General features: G+C 36.5%; 1 protein-coding gene across 14 annotated transcripts in view; it reads left to right on the forward strand.

Annotated features, from left to right (window-relative positions):
- RAPGEF6 (Rap guanine nucleotide exchange factor 6) overlaps positions 1-24073 on the forward strand; it is a 191051-nt gene that overhangs the window by 13354 nt on the left and 153624 nt on the right. For 10 of the 14 annotated variants that reach the window (XR_009257722.1, XR_009257730.1, XM_058716651.1 and 7 more), the window contains exons 2-4: positions 5946-6016; positions 7957-8013; positions 12327-12410. Coding sequence is in view for 12 of the 14 variants with exons in the window: in XM_058716651.1 (XP_058572634.1) it covers positions 5946-6016; positions 7957-8013; positions 12327-12410 (212 nt within the window). In the remaining 2 variants the exon portion in view is untranslated. The other 4 variants (XM_058716205.1, XM_058716138.1, XM_058716347.1 and 1 more) reach the window with 4 other exon arrangements.

The raw sequence follows: 24073 nt of genomic DNA on the forward strand, positions 1-24073 counted from the left end.
TTATTGGAGTTCTAATGTTTAAGCATATCATTTGGGATTTTCAGGTCTAAAAATTAAAATTTCAGGCTATAATTTTTTAATATTAAAGTTTTTATTAATAAAACTTAATGTTCAAGTAATTAGCTATATAATGTATTTTAATCTAAAAATAAAATTACCAGTCTGCTATAGCAAATGTATGCCCAAATATATAGTAAGACTAAATTCTAATAAACTGGTGGAATGAGATAAGCTTTTCCAGAGAACATTCTTGGGAGCACTGTGTCATGGACATTGGTCAAAATATGGTGATGATTGGGGATGCACAAGAAAAGATAATGAAAAAAAAAGAATGTAGATAATTAAATAAGACTTGAAATTTAAGGAAAGCTAGAAATGTCTGTAACCCTGTGAATAAGCAGGACATAGTTGTATGTTGCCCACCCCCATCTTTGTTTTTTGAGAATTGCAAAACTATAGAAACATGGGAAGAGTAGTATCTTCCCTATTTTTAGTATCCTTTATTACATACTCTTCATTCAGAGTGATATTTTGCCATATTTATCTTACCTCCATCTCTCTAGCATAAATTTTATTTTGCTAAGCCATTTGAAAGTAAATTGGGGCTTGAAATCACAACCCTGAGACTAAGTCATATGCTCTTCTGACTGAGCCAGCCAGGTGCCCCATGATGTTCTTCAAATATTGTCACATCAGAAGACACATTATCAGTTCTTTCTTTTATGGCAGATGCTAATTTGGATTACCTGTATTTCTTTGTTGTAAAGGTACAGTGCTGCAAGTTACAAGTGATCTTTGAGGTGATATTTTGAGAATGTATGGATATATTGTTTTTTGCCAGTATTTGACAAATACTTTAGCATTCATTGATGATCTTTGCCTAAATAACTACTACTTTGCTGTTACAAAGTGATAATTTTCTAATTGTATATTTCTCCCACAATTATTAGCTGGCATTCTGTATAGAACTTTCCCCACCTTCCCCTGGCCTCTCCCTTTAAAAAACAATCACTCTGATTTCAGGGATTATTTTTGTATTTTTAATATTGTCATTATTCCCTTTGATTATTAGATTACCCCACATTTAGCCAGTGGGAGCCCTTTCAAAGTCTGCTACTATGTCCTTTTGACATGACCCCATTGGTCTGTAAGTAATTTCTTAACTCTCTGGCACAAAAAGATGTTCGAGGCTTGTACTTTCCTTGCTCCAGTACTGAAATCAGTCACTTACCCAAGGAACCCTGGTTCTTATGTTAGAAAATGGTGTTTAGATAGCAGGGACTGGGCTCAAGGTGTGGTAAGTGTGTGTAGCTCTTTATTGCCGTTTTGTAGAATATATTTATACCTTTGTGGGTGAGAAAACCAGTGAGATAGAGTTCTATGTTTGATGCATGGTCTTGTTAACTTGACACTATTGTCAGAAACATTCAAAATAGCTTTAATAGTCTGCTGACTGTAATTTAGTGTTTTATAAATTTATGATCCAAACCTTTATATAAATGCATAATACTAACATTTGTTAACTGTTTACCATGTCATCATCTCTGTGCTACACATTTAACATTTTATATTCAGAGAGAGTTAATTATTCCTATTGTACAGATAATAAAGGTTATGTGATTACTAACTGATAGAGGCGTAATTTGAATCCAAGGCTGTCTCCAGGTTCCCAGGTTTTTAACCACACTGTCTTCAGCCTAACATTGATTTGTAGAAGATTATTCACCATAAGTTTTTATTATATAGACCTGTAGCTGCAGAACATATATATCTTGAAATTGAATCTGTACTGTCCTTAGGATCCACCCTGAGAGATTTTTCATTGTTAAAATTCCAGGGATGGACTTGCTTTCCAAGTAACAAAGATAATGAATAAAATATCTTGGTTAATGAATGTTTTAGATAATTGATGTTGTATTGAAAGTAGTGTGTGATGAATTAAGCATATCATAGATAAGAAATTTGTTATTTGTAGAGTTGAAGAAACAAAAAGCCTTCCAGTTTGAGTTTTCTAAGTTTTGTTTGGGTTTCTAAGCATGTGTAGAATGGCCGTCAGCAGAATTGAAAGGTGGGATTATTCTAGGAGCAGCACACTGGTTGGCACAAAATTGAGGAAGGCGCGACCTCTTAATTTTAAGTGTATACATAAAAGGGTCATTAATTCCTCATACAGAGCTGCAAATAGGAATTAATATATCATTTAAAAATGATATTGAAAACCAGTAGAATGTACGTACAATGAATGCATTAGGTATGGATTGTTTGAAGAGTGTAAAAAGATTTCTGCCTTCTTGTATGATGGCAGTGTTACCACCCACCTCAGTTTGCTCATGTTCATTCACATAACTGGCTTGGAGAGTATGGTTGATCTGTTTTCCGAAATACTGAGTCATCACTACTGCCTCATCATTTTTTGCCCAAGTGGAACCCATTATTTTATTACCTAATCCAGAGCTGATATTTGTTCTTCTCATAGCCTTGGTTAATTTCTGCAGTATGTTATTTTAGTTACAGAATAGGTGGCACATTCTGGTGTTGCTGATCTGGAATGTCATGACTTCCCTCTTTCAGACTCAGAGCAGCTTTCAAGTACTGTAGATTAATTCCTCCTTGAATCTAGCATTTAAATTATTTACTACCAAGAAATATCTGTGAGACTTTTAACCTGTCTCTGTCAAGTTTGTTTGTTTCTCCTTTCTCTATCAGCTTTTATTGATCTTCAGCACACCACGCCTAGTAATAATAATACCTCAAGCCTGTCTCAGAGGTAATTGGTGCAAAAACTACGCAAGAAACCAGGGCATGTGGCTGGTTCATTCGTTAAGAGCATGATAGGATGATCAGTACTCAACTTAAGACGCAAAGGACACATTCTATAGGTTTCCAGAACATAATTTATATCTGTGTAACAGTCTTGTGTTCTGCAAACTCTAGCCACTTTGTTGTCCCTAGACTGCCAGCTCCTTCTCCACAACTAAAGGTACCAGCAGACGGTAAGGTATCATCATTATATGAATCATTTCGTTTGTCCTCTGTCAGATGTTAAACAGTCTTTTGTTTCCTGATGTCTTACCTCATGAAAAATGTATGTCATATATTCATTTTGATCTTTAGTTCTTTACGGTGGAAGATAAGTCCAATTCCCCCTTAGTCTATGTTGACCTAAAGTTGAAGTCCCAACAGTTGGTCAGTAGGAGATGTCCTGAAATGCCCCTGATCGCTGCACACCTAAAAGTGGTAGGCCTTTGCCTCCTCATAGAATTTATTGCCCACTTTCTGGAGTATTAACATGTTATAAGGACTCCAGGGTACCAGCCTCCTCATGGTTATTCTCTTGTTCATTCTGTCCACTCAGCAAGATATCATCTCTGTAATGGGTCAGAAGGTCTAGATGTTTTCAGACTGTATTATGGTAGAGAATTAGAGAGTTAAAATACTCCTAAGGAAAAACTGTAAGTTAATGTTGTCCCACATGAATGCAAAGTGTTTCTGATGATTTTCTGTTATTTATTTATTTATTTATTTATTATTATTATTTTTTAATGTGTATTTATTTTTGGGAGAGAAAAAGAGTGTGAGCCGGGGAGGGGCAGAGAGAGAGGGAGACACAGAATCTGAAGCAGGCTACAGGCTCTGAGCTGTCAGCACAGAGCCCAACACGAGGCTCAAACCCACGAACCATGAGTTCATGACCTGAGCTGAAATCAGACGCTTGACCAACTGAACCACACAGGCACCCCAAGTTTTTGTAATTTAAATGGAAAAGCATATAGTCACCAAATCAATACCCGAGGCTTAATAAGTTCTAACAACTATGTTATGTTGAGAATATTGGTTGCCATTTGGTTAAGTCTCTGGCAGTATCCAGTCACTTTTTAAATATACATCTTTTTTGTGAAGATGATAATATGAGATAGACCCCCACCCCAAATACTTTAAGTCTTTACTGATGGCACTAGTCTTTGCTGTCCTTTCCCTCTCTGGAAGCAATATTGTCATTTATTTCCTATCTTGTTCTGGAGAATGGGCAATTTCAGAGGTTTCCTGTTGGCTTTTTGCACTGTGACTGCTTATACCACATAGGTCCTGGACCCACTGTGGGGGTTATTCTAACTAACAAGTACATGCATTTTAATCATAAACACACGTAGTGAAGAGAGACTATTAGATGGGTCTGTAGGCTCAGTGAGTTCACTATGGGCCAGACTTTTGCCGGAATGCTATTTATTACCTCAGTTCAGAAGGTTCTGGCTGGGAGGTTGGTTCTTTTGCTTCACAGAACTGCCAACTGGGATCTTTCTCTTAGTTCCATTCATTTAGTAGCTACACTGTTTCAAGACCTTGCTTACATATCTGATGCCTTGGTGCTCTTCCATGTGGCCTTTGTTTATCTATGAGGTTAGTGGGCTTCCTCACAACACTGGTGGTCTTAGGACACTTGAATCTTAGAAGTTACACATCCTTACTTCTTTTGATGAGAACAAATCACAGGACCAGCCAGGTCCACGGGGAAGGCATGTAAGATTCCAGTTTTTGATGGGGGGTGGGGGCAAGGAGTGATAAGGTCCTATTGCAAAACAGCCTATAGGATAAGAAATACCATTGTAGCCATCTTTGGAAATACAGTTTACCGTATCACTACTCTGTCTGCTGTCTTCATGAATTTTATAGACCTTCCTCATTTGTTAGGGTTTTTCCTTTGAACTTATCCTTTATATATACATAAAAATCTAATTCACTCCCATTTTCTCAAGGATTTACAGACGTGTGGTCATTGACTCCATCATGGTTAATTGCTGCTTGTAATTTTTAGAATCAAAGATTATTGCTGTTTTAGTGGCTCCATGTTTTCTTAGTAATCCATTAAAATAGTAGTTGTCTGAGGTCTGTGTTTGGGAGCAGTCTGTCCTGGTATAAAGTCATTGTTCTTAGGAGAAAATAAGGAGGTACGTTTTACATAAGAAAATTTAAGGTTGTTTATAATCACTGTGCACCAAAATTCTGCATAAGTGGTAAAGTACACCATTCTGTCAGGACTTTGGACTGCTCCCACATTCTCCCTTTAATCTGTCTCTCTTCTTAGCTGAGGTTATACTATATTATCCTCAGACTTTCAATAGCTAGTTATCTGAGGGCTAGAGAAAGGTGCCCTTCCTTGTTCACAGAGTGAGCAGTAGGGTTGTCCCACTGGACTATTTATTGTTTGTTTATTTGTTGATTAATAATCACTTTGAGCCTCTTTAGAAAGAGATTTTTTAGAAAGTCATATTTAGTAAGAATGTTGACAAACTGGGTCATGTCTATAGGAGGTCAGCCAGGGTACTTTTAAAGATTTGGAACCTGCAGGGGCGCCTGGGTGGCTCAGTGAGTTGAGTGCTTGACTCTTGATTTTGACTCAGGTCTTGATCCCAGGGTTGTGGAATCGGGCCCTGTGTCGGACTCTGCACTGAGTATGGAGCCTGCTTGAGATTCTCTCTCTCTTTCCCTCTGTCCCTCTCCCCTGCTTGCTCTCTCTCTGCCTAAAATTAAAAAAAAAAAAATCTGGAATCTGCCAATACTGAAACTGCATTATCTGGAGAAAATAATAATTATAATACTTAAGATGATACAATAGTTCCTTTTGAATAGTTGGATGTCATTGAGCAAGAAGGGTTACATCTGTTTAGAAATGAAATAGACTTTCATATGAAATAATGAGTTTTTGATTTCTGGCATTGTGTGAGTACAGGCTGTCTGTCCTACTGAAGGGGGAGGGAGGTTTCTGTATGAGTAGAGGTAACTCTTCTCTTATCTTTTCAGATTTATTTTAATTCAGATTTTATTAGTCTTCCTATAGTTAACGGTTCTGTCATAAATGGTTGCTTAAAATCACAATTGTGGGGTGTTAAGATATCTTGAAAGATATATTTGAAAAATAATCTAATTTTTTTTTTTCTGTTCACCAGGATTTAAATACTATTTATTCTTATCTTCATGGAATGGAAATACTATCAAATCTCAGGGAACATCAGCTTAGGTAAGTGCGATGCTGTGTTTTAAAAGCTTGTGCTATGGAGTTATTCAAATGAGTTTGGATAGATCATTGTAGGGGCCACATGATTTGGGGGCTTTTTTAGGATAAGCATAGAAATTTCTGCTTTCTCATCACAGTTTTTCTTAACTATGGAACCTTGACCAAATCTTAACATGTAAGCTATAATTTTGTCTTCTGTAAAATAGGGACGATAAGATTATCTTTGTTACAGTGTTTTGAGGGTAACATGAGAATAACTACCTGAAGCAAAGCATAGTGTTCAGTATTTGCTAGCCAGTGAAAACAAAGCTGTTTACTTTCTGTAGTTCTTTTTGATATTTATTAGGTCATATGTTTAGGATAGGCAAAGTATGATGTAGTGTATGAAAGTGGACGGATCAGGACTCTCGACTTGGTATGAGCCCTTGTGAACAGGACCCATAAACTTTCTGAACCTTATTTTCCTACTCTGTAAAATAAATTTTCTGTCCTGCTACCTTACGTCATTGTCGTTATATTTATAAAAACACTTTTGAGTTTTGCAAAGCACCTAACTTCGCATATCAAAATTTAGAGTGTGTTTTCCTTCCATGACCAGCTTATCCGTTACTTTTTCTGATCATTCTTTAAGTTTCTGTTTAAGGGCCAGATTAGATTGCTAAAATATAATTGTTAGAGTTTATTTTCTTCCTTCCTTCCTTCCTTCCTTCCTTCCTTCCTTCCTTCCTTCCTTCCTCCCTTCCTTCCTTCCTCCCTTCCTTCCTTCCTTCCTTTCTTTTCTTTCTTCTGTTTATTTATTTTGAGAGAGATTGAGAGCCCGAGTGTGAGAGGGGAAGACAGAGAGAGAGAGAGAATCCCAAGGAGCCTCCACACTGTTAGTGCAGAGCCCGAGATCTAATCCCAAGGAGCCTCCACACTGTTAGTGCAGAGCCCGAGATGTCACAGACTGTGAGATCATGACCTGAGTGGAAGTCAACCATGACCTGAGCTGACGCTTAACCAATTGAGCCACCCAGGTGCCCCTGGGTTTATTATTGTCTATTTTATGTATAACGTAATTCAGATGTCAGCATATGTATGGAAGAAGCGTGCTGAAAACGAGAGCATTTAGTAACACTAAAAACATTTTTAATGAATTTTTGTAATGTTTATGTATTCAACAGACTTTGTGTGTATGCTTCTGCCAGTAATTTATTTTTATTTTTAAGATAGAGAAAGAGAGCATGAAGGGGTGAGGGGGAGCAGATAGAAAGAGAAAATCTCAGGCTTGGAGCACAGTGCAGGGGGTTTGATCCCATGACCCTGACCTGAGCCAAAATTAAGAGTGAGACACTCAACCGACTGAGCCACCCAGGCGCCCCTCTACCAGTAATTTCTTTCTTTCTTTTTTTTTTTTAATTTTTTTTAATGTTTATTTATTTTTGAGAGAGAGAGGGAGAGGCAGAGTGTGAGCGTGGGAGGAACAGAGAGAGAGTGAGACACAGAATCTGAAGCTGGCTCCAGGCTCTGAACTGTCTGCACAGAGCCCAATGTGAGGCTCGAACTCACGAGCTCTGAGATCATGACCCAAGCTGTAGTTGGATGCTTAACTGACTGAGCCACCCAGGTGCCCCACTTCTACCAGTAATTTCTTAACCTGATTCAGTAGTGAATCAGACAAATGTGTATTTTTCCATAATAGAAAAGGAAAATTATGCATTGTGAATTGGCAGGTTATAGAATATACATAAGAGATTTTGTTTGTTGCCACTTAATATTATCCAATGGATGTTTTCGAAAATACTGCATTTGATGTCCCTATTTCTAAATTCTTGTAGTTGAGTGAAGAAGTTAGTGGTAGATACGATCATTGTCTACTGAAGTATATAATTATAACACTATTTTTAAAACAAAATTGAAGATAAAATAATTTTAAATTTTTGACTTTTTTTTTAATATGTTAGATTAATGTCTGCAAGAGCACGCTATGAGAGATACAGTGGCAATCAAATTCTTTTTTGGTAAGTATTTTCTTAACTAACTTAAACTAATAGCTTTAATATTTAAATTTTGACTTTTAGCGTTGAAATTCATTTGATTTGGAAGGAATTTATTTACAGCAGATTGTAATATATTCATACACTGAAATAGAAGGTGCATGTAATGTTTACAGTGCAGTGAAGTTTAATAAATACATATAATATTATGTATTAATAACTAATACGCAACTGAACAGAGAGAACATATCTGCTCTCCCGAGGCTCTAGTCAGCTCTCTTAGAAAGGTAATCCATTTCTGACTTATAGCACCATAAATTAGTTTTACCTCTTTTTGAAGTCCACTTAGATAAAAATATTTGGGTCAGGCTTTTTTTACTTGACACATGTCTAAGATTTTTCCAAGTTTTTACTTTAGTCTTTTTGCACTGCTTTGCACCCTGTGTGAAAATAACACAATTCGTTTATCCTGTCTACTGTTGATAGATATTAGGGTTGTTTCCAGTTTTTTCCTTTTGTAGATAGTAAGGTTTGTATGAGCATTTTGTTCATGTCTTTTTGTGCTTTTATATAGTCATTCCTGAACATTTGAGGGCATATTCTTAGGAATAGAATTATAGGAAATGTGTGTGACCAAATTTAGGAGAATCTGACATTAGAATCTGACTCACATACTTCATTTTATTATCTCCTTATGATTTTATTTTACATTTCCATGCTTATTAATAATGAATGATTTTCATGTTTTTGTAGGCTATTTTGATAGCCCTTTTATGAAACCTGATTTGAATTTTTAACCATTTTTTAATTGGGTTTTCTGTAGTTTTTCTGTCAATTAGTAGAAATTGTTTATAAATTCCATATCCTTGTCCCTTGTTGGGATACTTCTATTTCTTGGATCTTCTCCTACTCTGTGGCTTGCCTTTTCACTTTGCTAAAGGCATCTTTTGAAGAGTAGAAATTTCTGACTAATTTTTCTAATTCTGGCTAGTTTTTCTCTTGTGATTAATGCTTTGCATGTCCTATTTAAAAAAGTCTTTCCCATTCTCAAGATGATGAAACTATTTGTACCTGTTTTCCGTCTAAAAATTTTGGCAGTGGTGAGTTCTTTTATTATATAGATTCACCAGGTATTTTGAGATAGTATTGAGTTTAATGTTTCATTACCAGCACATTACATTTACCATTTTTAAAGCATTAAACTGGATTCATAGGAATTTTAATAGCTATTTTCATCCATCTGTTGATCCATTTATTATTAAATATTTTTCTGCTACACTTTATGCTTACCTTGGTGTAGAATGGTGCGAAGACACAGTTTTTATTGAGCTTATTGTTTAGTCAAGTAGAGAAAATTAATTAAAAGTTACACATATTTAAGTGCTATCAAAAAAAGAAAAGTATAGATAAATAGATCAGTGGAAGAGAATTGAGAGGCCAGAAGTAAACCCTTGTAATTATGAACAGTTTGTTTTTAATGGCCTCCAGGTAAGATCTTTGCATATTGTGGCTATAATATGATTGAGGATTAAAAAGGAACCAACCACCAATGTACAATTTATGATGAAGATGTTAAAGCATTTCAAGGAGGTCAGCATAGTTTTTTCAGGAAATAATGCTGTGTTGAGTATTTACTTGCAAAAAGTTAATTTAGACCCTTACATTACACTATACAAAATTAACACAAAAAATTAATGAGATGTCACTCGTACAGAGCTATTTGAATAGTTACATTAAAAAACGTAGACAGTACCAAGTATTGGCACTGATACGGTAACACCTGGAATCCTCATATGTTAGTGATATGGATGTTAAATGGTATAGCCATTGCAGAAAATAGTTTGACAGTGTCCCAGAAAGTCATACAGTTTTACCACTTGTCCCAGTAATTCTACTTTTACTTATTTATGCTAGAGAAATAAAAACACGTGCATACAAAGACTGTACACAGATGTTCTTAGTAGTACTATTTGTATTTCCAGCTTAAAACTGGAAACAATCAAAATGTATCATGAATGGATAAATAAAATGTCATGTATCTGTATAATGGAATACTATTTGGCAGTAAAAAAGGAATAAAGGCAACATGGATTTATAATGCAGCATGGATAAACCTCAAAAACATGCTAAGTGGAAGAAGCAAGACAGAACCTCCACATATTATATGATTCCATTTATATGAACTGTCCAGGAAAGGCAAATCTATGCAGAGAGCATATTATTGGTTAGGAAACAGAAGTGTTCTAAAACCGGATTGTGGTGATCTTTGCACATTTGTTTTAGTTTTCTTGCAAATTGAGTCGTGCACTTCAAATGGGCGAATTTATGGTATTTAAATTTTGCCTTAGTAAAACTTTTATTTTTTAAGTTTATTTATTTTGAGAGAGAGAGACAGAGACCGAGTTGGGGAGGGGCAGAGAGAGGGAGAGGTAGAATCCAAAGCAGCCTCTGTGCTGTCAGCCCAAAGGCTGACTCTGGGCTTGAGCTCGCAAACCGTGAGGTCTTGACCTGAGGCCAAGATCAAAAGTCACATGCCACCCAGGCACCACAGCACTATTTAAAAAATATGAAGAGTTATACAACTCTGTATCTGGTTAATAATAAGATAACTTGCAAAGAATGTGGAAGTTAACTGAAGAATTTAAATTCAGAGGTTGGTAAAGGCAGAGAAAAGAGTGTGTAGTTGATCTTAAGCAACATGGTAGAAAAAGTGAAAGTAAATCAGTGTGTGCAAGCACCTTGATGAAAGAAGCGGAAACAGGAAGAGAAGGTTCTGGAGAATCAGGTGGAGGCCATCTTAAGCGTATTTTGGTCTTTATCTTAGGAGCATCTGAAGCCTTTGAAGATAGAAGATCTGACAACATTAAGTATGCCTTCCTTCCTTGGTCTGGTTCATTCTTTGATTCCTTTGTTTGGCCAAAGGAAGAAGATAGAATGGCCGACACTAAAGTATTTTACTTTGCTTGGGTTTACTTGTCCAAATGCATTACCACACCATGCTCTGAGTGTGAAATTTTTTGTAAGGTCTAAACAGTTTCTTATTCATGGGTTGGCATGGTTCTCTTTGTGGTAGGAGTGAAATTCAGGATTTTCTGCATTTATAATAGAATTAATTGATAACTTTGTGACCACTTCAGCTAAGTGAGATAAAAATTGGAGGCTTGTGGTGGCATCCAATTATAACTTAGTTCTGTCTTAATTTTGGGCAGATTGTTTTTTGATTTTATTCTTTCTTGACTTTGTAAGTCCTCTTTCACAAGAGTAAGGAAGTAGAATTTTAAGCAAGGAACCTTAACTAGGAAATTTGCAGCCATCTACATTTTCCCTCAGTGAAGATTTGAAGAAATTAAAGAGAATTTTGAAGTGTCTCCTGGAAAGTTGACAAGAATTTTCCCTTCTCATGGTGAGCATTAGGATTGACATAGAAAGCTTACCCTGAGTGCTGTGTGGAATGTTTTGGAAGCCTAGGTTTCTGGATGGAGAAGAGCAGTGTTCGCTGAGGACAGAGAATACTACAAAAAATAGAAGCTTGAAGGAAATAATAGGTAGATTTTGTTGAGTTGGAGTTCTCTGTTAGACATTCAAGTTGACATGTCAAGTAGATAGCTAGATAAATAGTTCTCCATGTCAGAGGAATGATTTGTTTTACAGGTACTGAAATTTCCTACAGATTGGAATTAATTAAAACCTTAGGTATGGTAAATAAAGATATTTGAGAGGACAGAAAGATAAGTTTATACACTAAGATCTAACAAGATGCTGGGTTTCCATTAGAGATTTAACTAAAATGTTGAGAGACTTGAGTCATCTGGTATTCTTTTATCCCTGAAACACATATAAAAGGTATTTTGTTTGTGTATGTCAGAATAAAATTTAAAAGAAATAGATAGATTATGGTTCACTTTCTAGTTGAGTGAAGATACAATATTGATGAAGTGGTCAATTCCAAATATTGTCTTTAATATATATAAGTTATTAGTATAGGATTTTATGATATGCATGTGTAGTACAGAATTTTAAGTTTTCATATTCATCAAATATTATCCACTACACAAAATTGAAAAATGTGATGCTAATGATCAAATTAATAAGATTGAGCTAGTAAACATATTCTTCTGAAGTCTGTATCTTAAGATAGTGATTACACTTTTTCCCACGTGAACATAGTCTTATAAGTTGGTACATTTTTTAGCAACAGGCACTATGTCCCAAAATTCCATTAATTTTTAATGATTTGTGATATTAGAATATATTTCATGTTAGGTATTTTGTATTGAATCGATGTAACAGGTGAAATGTGTATGTTTACTTACTCATTAACTTACTTACTTGAACAGTTCAGAAACTGTTGCCCGATGTTGGTATATCCTGCTTTCTGGATCTGTGCTTATGAAAGACTCCATGGTCTTGCCTCCTTGCAGGTATGTTTACATTTGCTGCTTAGAATATATGGCAGACAACGTTAACATTACAACTTTTTATCTCTCGTGTTAAACTGTTTTATGTAGGATGTGTAATTTTTCTAAGTAGGTGATAATTTTTCTAAGTAGGTATCTTATAAATGTGTTTACTTGCTGATTCTGTAGGAAATAGTAGCAAGCAACCTGTATTTCTTATTTCTGAGGGTGTGCTCTTTATGTCTTGACATAGTATCTTCACTTTGATTTGATCTTTAGTTTTATATGGAATTTGTTTGATTTATCTGATGCGTTTTGGATTTGTTGCTAATATTAATGGTTACAGGGAGGGTGATACATGTTAATAGCTAAGAAAATGGTTTTTAGAGTCAGGCAAACTAGGTTAAAGTCCTGATTTATCATTTACTATTTATATGATTTTGTACATATTTTAGTTTCCTTGTCTGTAAAGTGAGTATAATAATAGCACCTACTTTAAGTGTCTCTTTGAGGTTTTTAGCAAGCTCTGCTACTCAAAGTTCTGAACAGAAGTCTGTAAACATTGACCTCCAGAGGCAGACTGCTTGAGTTCATGTCTGTGTTCTACTATTTCTTGGGCAAATTATGTAATCACTCTCCATTTGTAAAATGGGGACAATACTAGAACCTATTTCGTAGGTTACTTTTGAGAAATAAATGACTTAATATATATAAAGCTCTTAGGCTAGTGCCTGGCTATTATAAGTCATTGTTAATTATCACCATCATAATTAATAGGTAAAAGAAGAGAAAGGTGGTTGGAAAAATGGTCACATGGGGTGTTCTTCTAGAATTTGTTCTGTTAGTTCTTAAGATTTGGGGGCTTCATATTAAAATTTGGTGACATTAGGGCACCTGGGTGGCTCCTGTGTCGAGCACCAGGTCGGGCTCTGCTTTGAGTATGGAGCCTGCTTGAGATTCTCTACCTCTCTCTCCTGCTCATGCGCTCTCTCTTAAAATAATTGGTGGCATAAAAATGTAATTTTTTAGTGACTTTTTTCCAATAATGTTTAGAAGAGATTTTTAGACTTTTGAAGTAAGACTTAATTGTAGCTGTTAGTTACAAAACTGTTAAATTTAAATATCAAGGTATAGTCTATTTGATAGATGCTATGGATCATTTGATTTTTTTTTTTTTAACATTTATTTATTTTTGAGACAGAGACAGAGCATGAGTGGGGGAGGGGCAGAGAGATTGGGAGGGAGACACAGAATCTGAAACAGTCTCCAGGCTCTGAGTTGTCAGCACAAAGCCTGACGTGGGCTCAAGCTCACGGAGTGCGAGATCATGACCTGAGCTGAAGTCGGATGCTTAACCAACTGAGCCACCCAGGCACCCCAGTGATTTTTGATGCCACTTTTAAATTCCTGTCTTGGAGTCCTGAAACTTTACATGGTTGCCTTTTGATTTAATGAAGTCTGTGCTTCTTGAACCAGTAGAACCAATAGAATAAAACAAAGCATCTGCTATTTTAACAAATAAAATGCAGAGTCGTTCTTGGTTATTTAAGCCTTTTGGCTATTGTTTCTTTTTCCCTGTGTTTCTGAGATTCACATTAATGAATTTGTAATGAGTTAGCCACTGAAACAGGATAAGCTGGAATAATAGAGATTACAGTTAAGTTTTTGGAATATTAGTATTGTTCTTTTAAATATTTCCTCTCTTTTGTCTGCTGTGATGAATGGTCAAGAATTTGTTAAGACTTTCTGTAGCCATTAATCAACCACAATAACTCACCGTTATTTATATCAAGACAAGGAAGTATGGGGTGCCTAGGTGGCTCTGTTGGTTAAGCAGTTAATCGTTCAACTTTTGATTTTGGCTCAGGTCATGATCTCGTTTTGTGAGATCAATCCCCACATCAGTATTCTTTCTCTACTTCTCTTTCTCTGCCTCTTCCCTGAGCAAACGTGTACTCTTTCCTTCTCAAAAAAAAAAAATAAATAAACATTAAAAAAAAAAAGGACAACAAAGCTTAATTTTTTAATAATAGAAATGGGGATGCCTGGGTGGCTCAGTCAGTTAAGAGTCCAACTCTTGGTTTAGGCTCAGGTCATGATCTCAAGTTTCATGAGTTTGAGTTCTGCACTGGCAGCATGGAGCCTGCTTAGGATTCTCTCTCTCTCCCTCTCTCTCTCTGCCCCTTCCCTGCTCTTTCTCTCTCTCTCTCTCTCTCTCTCTCTCTCAAAAATAAACACTAAAAAAAAAAAAATAAGTGACAGAAATGTGTGACATTTTAAACAACAAACTCATGGTACATTAATCTAACCATCATGAACTTCACAAAAAACATTATAGAAGTTTTTTTAATCATTTAAAGGACAGTTCTGGGGACACCTGGCTTGCTCATTTGATAGAGCATGCAGCCCTTGATCTCAGGGTCATGAGTTCGAGCCCCATATTAGGTGTAGAAATTACTTAGAAAAATAAAATTTAAAAAAATAAACATTTCCGGGTAGGGGATGCACATTTTTCATTTGACACATATTTTTTTTCTTAGGTTTTTTTTTTTTTTTTTTAAAGCTTTATTTATTTTGAGAGGCGGGGGAGGAGAGGATCCCAAGCAGGCTCCACACTGTCAGTGCAGAGCCCAATGCAGGGTTTGAACCCATGAACTATGAAATCATGACCTGAGCCTAAAGGAAGAGTTGGATGCTTAACTTACTGAGCCATATTTGTAATACGTCATTGTAGGGTGATTGTTAGACTTAATAATCAGTGCAGATAAATTTAGAACATGCTTAGCATATATGAAGTATTAAGTAATTTTTGGCTTCTCAATATTATTATAGCATAGTAACATTGGGATATAGTTATTATGATACCAACAGAATATGAACACTGCTTAGTATACGAAGAATGATAGTAGTATTTTAGTTCATAAAAGTATAGCTTATTCTATTAAAAATATTTGATATTCCCTGCATTAGTCAGGAGACAGAAACCACACAGTAATTCGAACATGGACAGTTTAATTTAAGAGATTAGGCACTAAGAAGGGTAAAGGAACTAAGGGAGAGTACCCAAGTAAAGAACAAATTTGGCAGGGGGGCCCTCTCCCCATGATTTCAGATTTTGTTGGAAGTATGTTAGTTGTAGCCCCAGTAGGTAGTGGAGAACTTCACTGGGTTGCCTGTGCCAGACCTTGTCCTCAGTCATAGGGTCAGGGCTGGCAGGAAGGGAACTGCTGACCAGGACTGACCAGAGAACTTCCCCTCCCCCTGCTAGGGTGTGGTTGGGCCCTGAGGCTGGGGACAGGACCTCCTTTGCCTTGATACACGCACACACTGGTGCACTTCTCCCTTCCCTTCCCCTTGAGAAAGACAATTTTTCTATTGCATTGTTCTTCTGCTAGCACCCTCTACTGACAAAGCTTTAACATTTTCAGCTGGCAGAAGGATAGCGTTAACTGAATCTAGATCCTTTATTGGAAAGTAGATTTGAAACAGCATGAATGTATTTCCAATTGAAAGGCAGTGGATAACTGGCACAGTCCACTCTGAGTTCCTTAGCTTCTACATGGATGCTTCTAAACAAATTTGAACTCCCATCCAACAACAAAACAACTCTGTTGTCACCTTAAAAGATACAGCTGTCTTTCGTACCAGTGAAGAATTTCTTACCTTTTCCCTAAAATAAGGAATTGCACAGTCCTGACAATCATTACTGGTTATATTAATTATATAGTGCATCACAGTGCTTTTGAAAATTCTGTTAACCAAAGACTAAAGTTCGCTTCCACCAAACTATACTTAAATAAGGGAAACAGAAGGAAGAAGAAAATGGTTAACATTTACATAAATACAGACATAAATGCAATAAACAAAGGAAAAATCCTGTATTTCTTATTTCTCTGATTGGTCACATGGCTGTAATTGGTACCTCTGGCTTCCTTCTTTAGCTACCCATTCAGTACTTCTGCCCTAAGCCAGACATTCATCCGTTCTGCATCCTTTACCTGATGATGTTAACAAAATCTTCATTTCTGACGGGTCCTTAAATGTCCTGCTCTGTTGTGTTGGTGGTGGTAGTTTTCCATAAACTTTGAATAGTGGACATGGCAGTACGGGAGCCTAAGGGAATCCCCCCATTTTGTGCAGCAACTCAGTTTGTGCTTGTGATTGCGATCAATTACTCAGGCCTTTAGAGTAACCCCTTCCCCTGCCTGTTGGTTCATTGGCCAGGTGAAAGTATCTAATTCAGTGGAACCATTGTGTTTCCTCATAGAAGCAATCTTCTTTTGGGCACTAGGACTCAAAACCAGAACAAAGTTTTTTGGATGGGCAGCAAAAATTCTGAATGAGTTACTAGGTATAGTAGTGAGAAGAGCCGCTCTTACTTCCATGCCTTGAATGTCAGATCTGTGTATTCTGGTTATTGGGGGAGACAGAAACCCTTGCTGTACATAGGCTGTTGCAAAATGAGTGCCTTGATCAAAAATAGTGTTGTCTAGAGTGCCAGGATGGTAGAGCAGGCATTTTGTGAGCCCATGGATAGTGGTGCTGGCAGAAGCATTATGGATGTGGAATGTAGATCATTTCCAGAATATGTGTTTATTCCAATGAGGACAAATACCTGCCTCTTCCATGACAGGAAAGTTCACTGTAAATAATCTGGCCCTAGGTGGCTGGCTGGTACCCATAAGGAGACTTTCTGTTAATCTCTCATGTTGGCAGATTAGGTTCCTAGCAGTAGCATTAGCAGTTAAGCCCTGCATATTCTCCATCTCTGCCACCATGGCCACTGTATTCATGGGCCCATTGAACAAGCACTGGTGTAGCTGAGGGAAGAGTTTGGTTGACTTCCACAGAGCGTGGCATTTTAGTCACCTCATTATTAAAGCCTCCTTCACGGTGGATGCCTTTCAGGCATTCATATGAGATACAGATATATTGAAAGTCTATGCCCATTCTGAAAGAAGTCCTTCTACATACCACTTCCCAGACTTTTTGTTACCAATCTTCCTTTCAATCCTATTCGTTCCTGGTCCCTAACCTTTCAGCCATACCATTAGTAACTTCCCTTGAATCTCTTTTGATCAATAATTCCGGCCATCTCTAAATCCAGAAAAAAGGACAACTAAATGTATTGCTTGTAATTCTATTCTCTAGGTCAATTTTCCTTTACCATCTTCCTTGGGGGTTATGTCTGAGTGACCTCTTGGCTGTCCACTTTTGGGTGCAGACCCATTGATAAAACAGGCTCACAGTTTTTCTTCTTCTGTCAGCTGGTCATAAGGAATTCCCTAGGTAGCCATAAGCATAGATTGAGGTAGAGGAGGCACTGCAATAGGAGTTGATGTTGGAGTCTGATCTACCTACCAGCCCTTGGGTAAATTCAGTTTCTTATTTTCCATAATAGATGGCTACTGCCCTGCCTGGTACTTGTGCCTAACTATGCAGTTCATTATAGGAAGTTCAGGCAGCATTGTCATCTGATGTCCTGTGGTTAGTCATTCAGCGTCTGCTAAGGCCCAGTAGCAAGCCAGAGCTTGTTTCTCAAAAGGATAATAGTTATTTGCAGAGGAGATCATAAGTGTTTCAGAAATTGTAGACATCTGCACTATCATTCTCATATTAGTGCTTGGGAGAGTTTCTGTAGAGCATCTGTGTTTGCCATGGACCCTATACGTACCATTAGATGTGCAGGTTCATAAGACTGCAATGGTTCAGTGGCTTATCCTCCATTTTGAATTTGTTTACAGCCTTGTGGGTGACGCTGAAAATGGGTCAAAGTAGCACACTCAGTATATGTTACCTCTAGAACCAAAAAACCAACCAAGCATTGTGCCTTTTCTCTCTCTCTCTCTCTCTTTTTTTTTTTTTGTTTGGTGATGGCATGAGATACAGCAAGTTGTGTTTCACCTTGGAGGGGAAATTTTGTGTCCCAAATTCTGGAAATCTCAGAAACTTCACTGAGGGCAGGACATTCGAAATTTTATATGTATTTTAAATCAGTAAAGTATTTTTTTACAATTTACTATGAACTAAGTATATAAGTAAAAAATCAAGTCTGAAATGTAAATGTCTTCTGAAATGAATTTAGTCTCTTTCTAGAATTGAGTTCACTTTATAGTTGCTACAGTAAAATCTGTAAGCTCAAGAAAGCCAGGACTGGGGCAATTGAGTGGCTTAGTCGGTTGGGTGTCCCACTTTGGCTCAGGTCATGATCTCATGGTTCATAGGTTCAAGCCCCGCATCAGGCTCAGAGCCTGGAGCCTGCTTCAGCTTCTGTGTCTCTCTCTCTCTCTCTGCCCCTCCCCCACTCATGTGCACGCATGCGTGCACGCTGTCTCTCCCTCTCTCAAATATAAATAAACATTAAAAAAATTTTAAATAAAAAAAAAGCAAGGACTTTATTATGTGTGATTTTTAAATAAAATTTAATGCGTGTATTTATTCATTCAAACATTAATTTATGGTGCAAATAAGTATTGTCATCTCTCTATAAGACTCTACCCTTAAGACAAAATACTGATTTACTTTGGTTTGGGATGACTCTTTTGTTTGAAAAGGGTCTGTTTGGCCTGTAAAGAAAACTTTCTTGGGGAAACAGTTGTGGCAATGGATTCTACAGATCAGCAGGATTAGTTAGGCTTAGAAGAAGGGAACCAACATTGAAGTCAGAGAATATCTCCAGTAGTAGGGCATTAATTCATATAGCAAACACTTAGTGCCTACATGTGTCAGGCACACTGCTAGTCTTGGGTTGGTAAAGTTATCACCTGTAAATAGCATTGTAAATAGTAGTGTTTTTTTTAAAAGACACACTTTCAAGATAGTTTTTTGAAGTAAATTTGTACCATTCAAAAGTGAAAACAGTAGAACAAGAGGTATTTTAAATATTATTATTCCCACTTTCAGTGTCCTCCACACCATTTAATCCATTTACATAGATAACTAACTACATTTATTAAAATCTTCGTGGGTTTTTTTTTTAAATACATATGTGAGTAAGAAATTCTTTTTTTTTTTCTTTTTTTTTTTTTTTTTTCTATTTCTGACCTAATAGGAACCTAATGTGCATATCAGGGAGTTACTGTAATTTCTTTTTTTTTTTTTTTTTTTTTTTTTCAACTTTTTTTTTTTTTTTTTTTTTTATTTTTGGATAGAGAGAGACAGAGCATGAACGGGGGAGGGGCAGAGAGAGAGGGAGACACAGAATCGGAAACAGGCTCCAGGCTCCGAGCCATTAGCCCAGAGCCTGACGCGGGGCTCCAACTCACGGACCGCGAGATCGTGACCTGGCTGAAGTCGGACGCTTAACCGACTGCGCCACCCAGGCGCCCCATACTGTAATTTCTTGAACATTTGCCTATTTACTACCCAGAACAAGAATTTGAACATTGTCAGCACCCTAGAAGCAGCCTGCAGTCTTTCCTCAAATCAACTTTCCTACTCCCCCCACCACCCAAAGTTAATATTTTTTGAGGTTTTAATTAGTCTTAGGTATCTGTAGAGTTTTAGCCTGATGATACATATACCTAAACACTGTAGTTTGGTTTTTGTTTACTTTTGAACTTGGTGTTAATGTAATCATACGATATTCTTTTGTGTATGGCTTCTTTGAGCCAGTGTTGTTTATGAGATGCATCTATGTAGTTAGAGTTAATTCATTTTTCTTTATTAGCATTACATTTTATAGTTGAGGGCTGTTACTAGGAAAGCAGCTGTGAACATTCTTGTACATTAGATGCACATGGGCATGAATTTATGTAGGGTACACCTCGCAGAGAATTGATGGCTCACAGGATGTGTCTATGTTCATATGAACAACATATACATACTGTTGATTACAAGTTATATTCCAAAGCGAATGTACTAATTTACACACTCTGACCAGCATTGTGTGAGAATTTCTGTTGTTCCACATCCTCACCAACATTTGGTATTGTCGAGCTTTTTATTTATTTTTTATCCTGATACATTTCAGTTACTCTGTTGAATTTATATACTTCATTATAGTTTTGATTTGCATGTTACTGATTGCTAATGAGTACATTTTTATTTGAATAATCTTTTTGTTTTTCAAGCGCATCTTCAAATCCATTGCCCATTTTTGTAATGCGTTGTCTTTTTGTTCCTGAGATGTAGAAGTTCTCTATATATCCTGAATAAGCATCTTTGCTTGGTTATTTTTGTTGGAAAATATTTTCCTTGTGTCTTGTATTGTTCATTCTCTTAGCAGTGTCTTTGGATGAATGAAAGTTCTTAACTCTAATACAGAGCAATTCAGTCTTTTTCTTTTTGTCTTCTTTGCTTAAGAAATGTTTATGGTACCTGCAGTCATGAAGATATTTTTCTTTATTATTTTCTAGCACTTTCTTGTTTTCCTTCTACATTTATGTCTATAATCTACTTAAAATGGAATTGTTTTTAATGTTTATTTATTTATTTTGAGAGAGCATGACCAGAGGAGGGGCAGAGAGAGGGGGAGAGAATCCCAAGCAGTCTCCACACTGTCAGTGCAGAGCCTGTTGCTGGCTTGATCCCAGGAACCGTGAGATCATAACCTGAAACAAAATCAAGAGTCGGGTGCTTAACTGACTAAGCCACCCAGGTCCCCTGCTTAGAGTGGATTTTTGAGTATGATAATGTTGCATGGTTTTCCATATGGATTCCTATGTATCCTTTTCCCATTCTTGTTGAATGCGACATTTTTTTTTTTTAAATAAATATCCACAGATGTGCCTGTTTCTGGGCTTCTAATCTCTTCCATCCGATTTTGTTCATACCTGCTTGAATACCACACTGTTGTAATTACTATAGCTTTATAATGTGTCTTGAAGGTTAATAGAGAAATTATTTATGAGAAACTGCTAAACTCCATTCCATAGCAGTTGTACCATTTTAAAATCCCACTGGCAGTGTATAAGAGTTCTGTTGCTCTTTCTACATAGTCACAAACATGTGATTGTCAGTCTTATAGTTTAGCTATTCTAGTCACTGTGAAGTGGTTTTAATTTTAATTTTCCTGCTTGGTGATACTGAGCACTTTTTCTTGTGCTTACTGGTTGTGGCTTCCTCTATATTCTTTTGTGAACTGCCTATTAAATTTTTTTTTTTTTTTGCCTGTTTCAAAGCTGAGCTGTTTGTCTTTATTATTTTGTAGGAATCTTTAATACATTGATGCTGCAAGGTGACAGGTTTTGCACACATTTTATCTCATTTGGTCGCTTGCGTTTTTATTTTCTTAATTTTTTAAACAACTTTATTAAGGTATAATTGTAGACTAAACTGTGCATGTTTAAAATAGTTTGGTAAGTTTTGGTGTATGCATACACCTGTAAAACCAGTGCTGTAATAAAGCTAATGAACATATCCATCACTCCCCCCCCTCCCCCCACCCCAGATTGCTCATGCCCCTTTGTAAACTTTTTCTTTCATCCGTCCTTGCTCCCTTGGTCCCCAGGGATTATTAATTACTATTATTATTTTTTTGGTCACTATAGATTACATTTTCTACAATTTTATATGAAGTGAAACATAAAATATATACTCTTGTCTAGCTTTTCACACTAAAATTACTTTGAGATTTATCCATGTTGTGATATGTATCACTATTTCAATATTTCATTTCTTTTGTCTTTAAGTCACTATACTATACATTTGATCACCAGAAGTCACTACTGTTGTATCTGCACATTTGTTCGCTTTGACCTTCATCACTGTAATTTCTTCTCCCCTGAGTACCTGGCAACCACCATTTTAGTCTTTATTTGAAATCAGGTTTTAAAAAAAAGTTTTGGAACTCTCCATGTGACACCATATAGTATTTGTCTTTCTGTGCTCTGTATGGTTTATTTCATTCAGCATAGTGCCCTTAGTGTTCATCTGATTTCCTTTTTATTGCAGTATTCTCTTGTATGGACCACTCTTTGCAGTTCAGCTACTGGTAGACATTTGGGTGGTTTTCTGTTTTTGATTATTTTGACTTGTGGTGCTATCAACATTTGTGTACAAGTCTTTATGTGAACATACGATGTCTTATCTTTTGAGTAAATACATGGGAAGAGAATGGATTATAACCCGTCATGTGTACACATACTTTCATTTATTTTGGGCATATAAGTATATATTTTGGAACAGCTAGATTATGGGGTAGAGGGATACTTAACCTCTTAAAGTGCCATATTCTTCTAAAGTGCCATTTTACATTCCCACCAGCAATATATGAGAATGCCTGTATCACCTCCTCACGAACACTTGTTAAGGTCAATCTTTTTAAGTTACGTGTCTTCGTGGGTATGTGATAGTATCTGATGGTAGTTTAAATTTACATTTCCCTAAAGACTAATGATTGTGAGCATCTTTTCATGTACTTATTTGTCAGTTATATATCTTTTGTGAAGTGTCTTTTTGAATCGTTTGCCCATTTGGGAGGGGCAGGTAGAGTTGTACAATTTCTTATTTTTTAGTTATAGAAGTTCCTTACGCTTTTCACAAGTCCTTTAACAGATATGTGCCACACACATGTTTTCTTCACTCTGTGGATTGCTTTTCAGAGGGCAGAAGAAATTAATTTTGATAAAACTCAATTTATCAGGTTTTTTTCTTTAATGGATTGTAGTTATGTTGTTGTAGGTAGAAAATCTTTGATTACACATAATTTTTAAATAATTTTTTCTGTAAGTTTTTTAGTTTCAGATTATGCTATGATAGATTTGTCTGTGATCTATTTGTGTCTAGTTTTTTACATAGTGTATGATATGTGGATCTCATTTCATACCTATACATACTCAATTGCTCTAGCACCGTTTGTTGACAAAACTGTCCTTTCTCTGAATTACCTTTGCATCTTGGTTGAAATTTAATTGACGGTGTGGATCTGTTTCCCAGTTGTTTACTTTGTTTCATTGACTGATTGATTTTTTTTGTGGTACCATTGCTACATTGTCTTGCTGACTCTAGCTTTAAATCACAAAATGTATGGGTCCTCCCAACTCTGCCAAATTGTTTGGGTCATTATAGGTTCTTTGCAGTTGCACATGAATTTCAAAATAAGTTTATTAATTAAAAAAAAAGAAAAACCTGGGGCATTTACTTTTGAGTACCCCCTCTCTGTAAAGAGAACTTTCCTACTGTTTTTCCTTTCTAATCTTACATTCTTTGCCTGCTGCTCAAAGCCTGGGAGTTTGATTGCACCTGCACTGAATCTGTTAGACCATTTGGGGTAGTATTGACATCTTTTTTTTTTTTTTTTAATTTTTTAATGTTTGTTTATTTTTGAGAGAGAGAGGAGACAGAGCGCTAGCAGGGGAGGGGCAGGGAGAAAGGGAGACACAGAATCTGAACCAGGCTCCAGGCTCTGAGCTGTCAGCACAGAGCCTGACATGGGGCTCAAACCCACAAGCTGCAAAATATGACCCAAGCCGAAGCTGGATGCTCAACTGACTAAGCCACCCAGGCACTCAGGGTAGTATTGACATCTTATCAGTTTATCTTTTAAACCAGTAACAAGGTGCATCACTCTTTTTGTTTAGGTCTTTAATTTTTTTCAACAGTGTTTTGTAGTTTTCTCTCAGCAGTGTTTTGTAATTTTCACTGTTGAGGTGTTGTATGTGTGATTTTATATCTTGTAGCCTTGCTAAATTTCACGTTATTCTAATAGCTGTCTTACAGATTCTTTAGGATTTTTCTGATCTCTT

Source organism: Neofelis nebulosa, chromosome 1, assembly GCF_028018385.1.
Source record: "Neofelis nebulosa isolate mNeoNeb1 chromosome 1, mNeoNeb1.pri, whole genome shotgun sequence".
Lineage (NCBI taxonomy): Eukaryota > Metazoa > Chordata > Mammalia > Carnivora > Felidae > Neofelis > Neofelis nebulosa.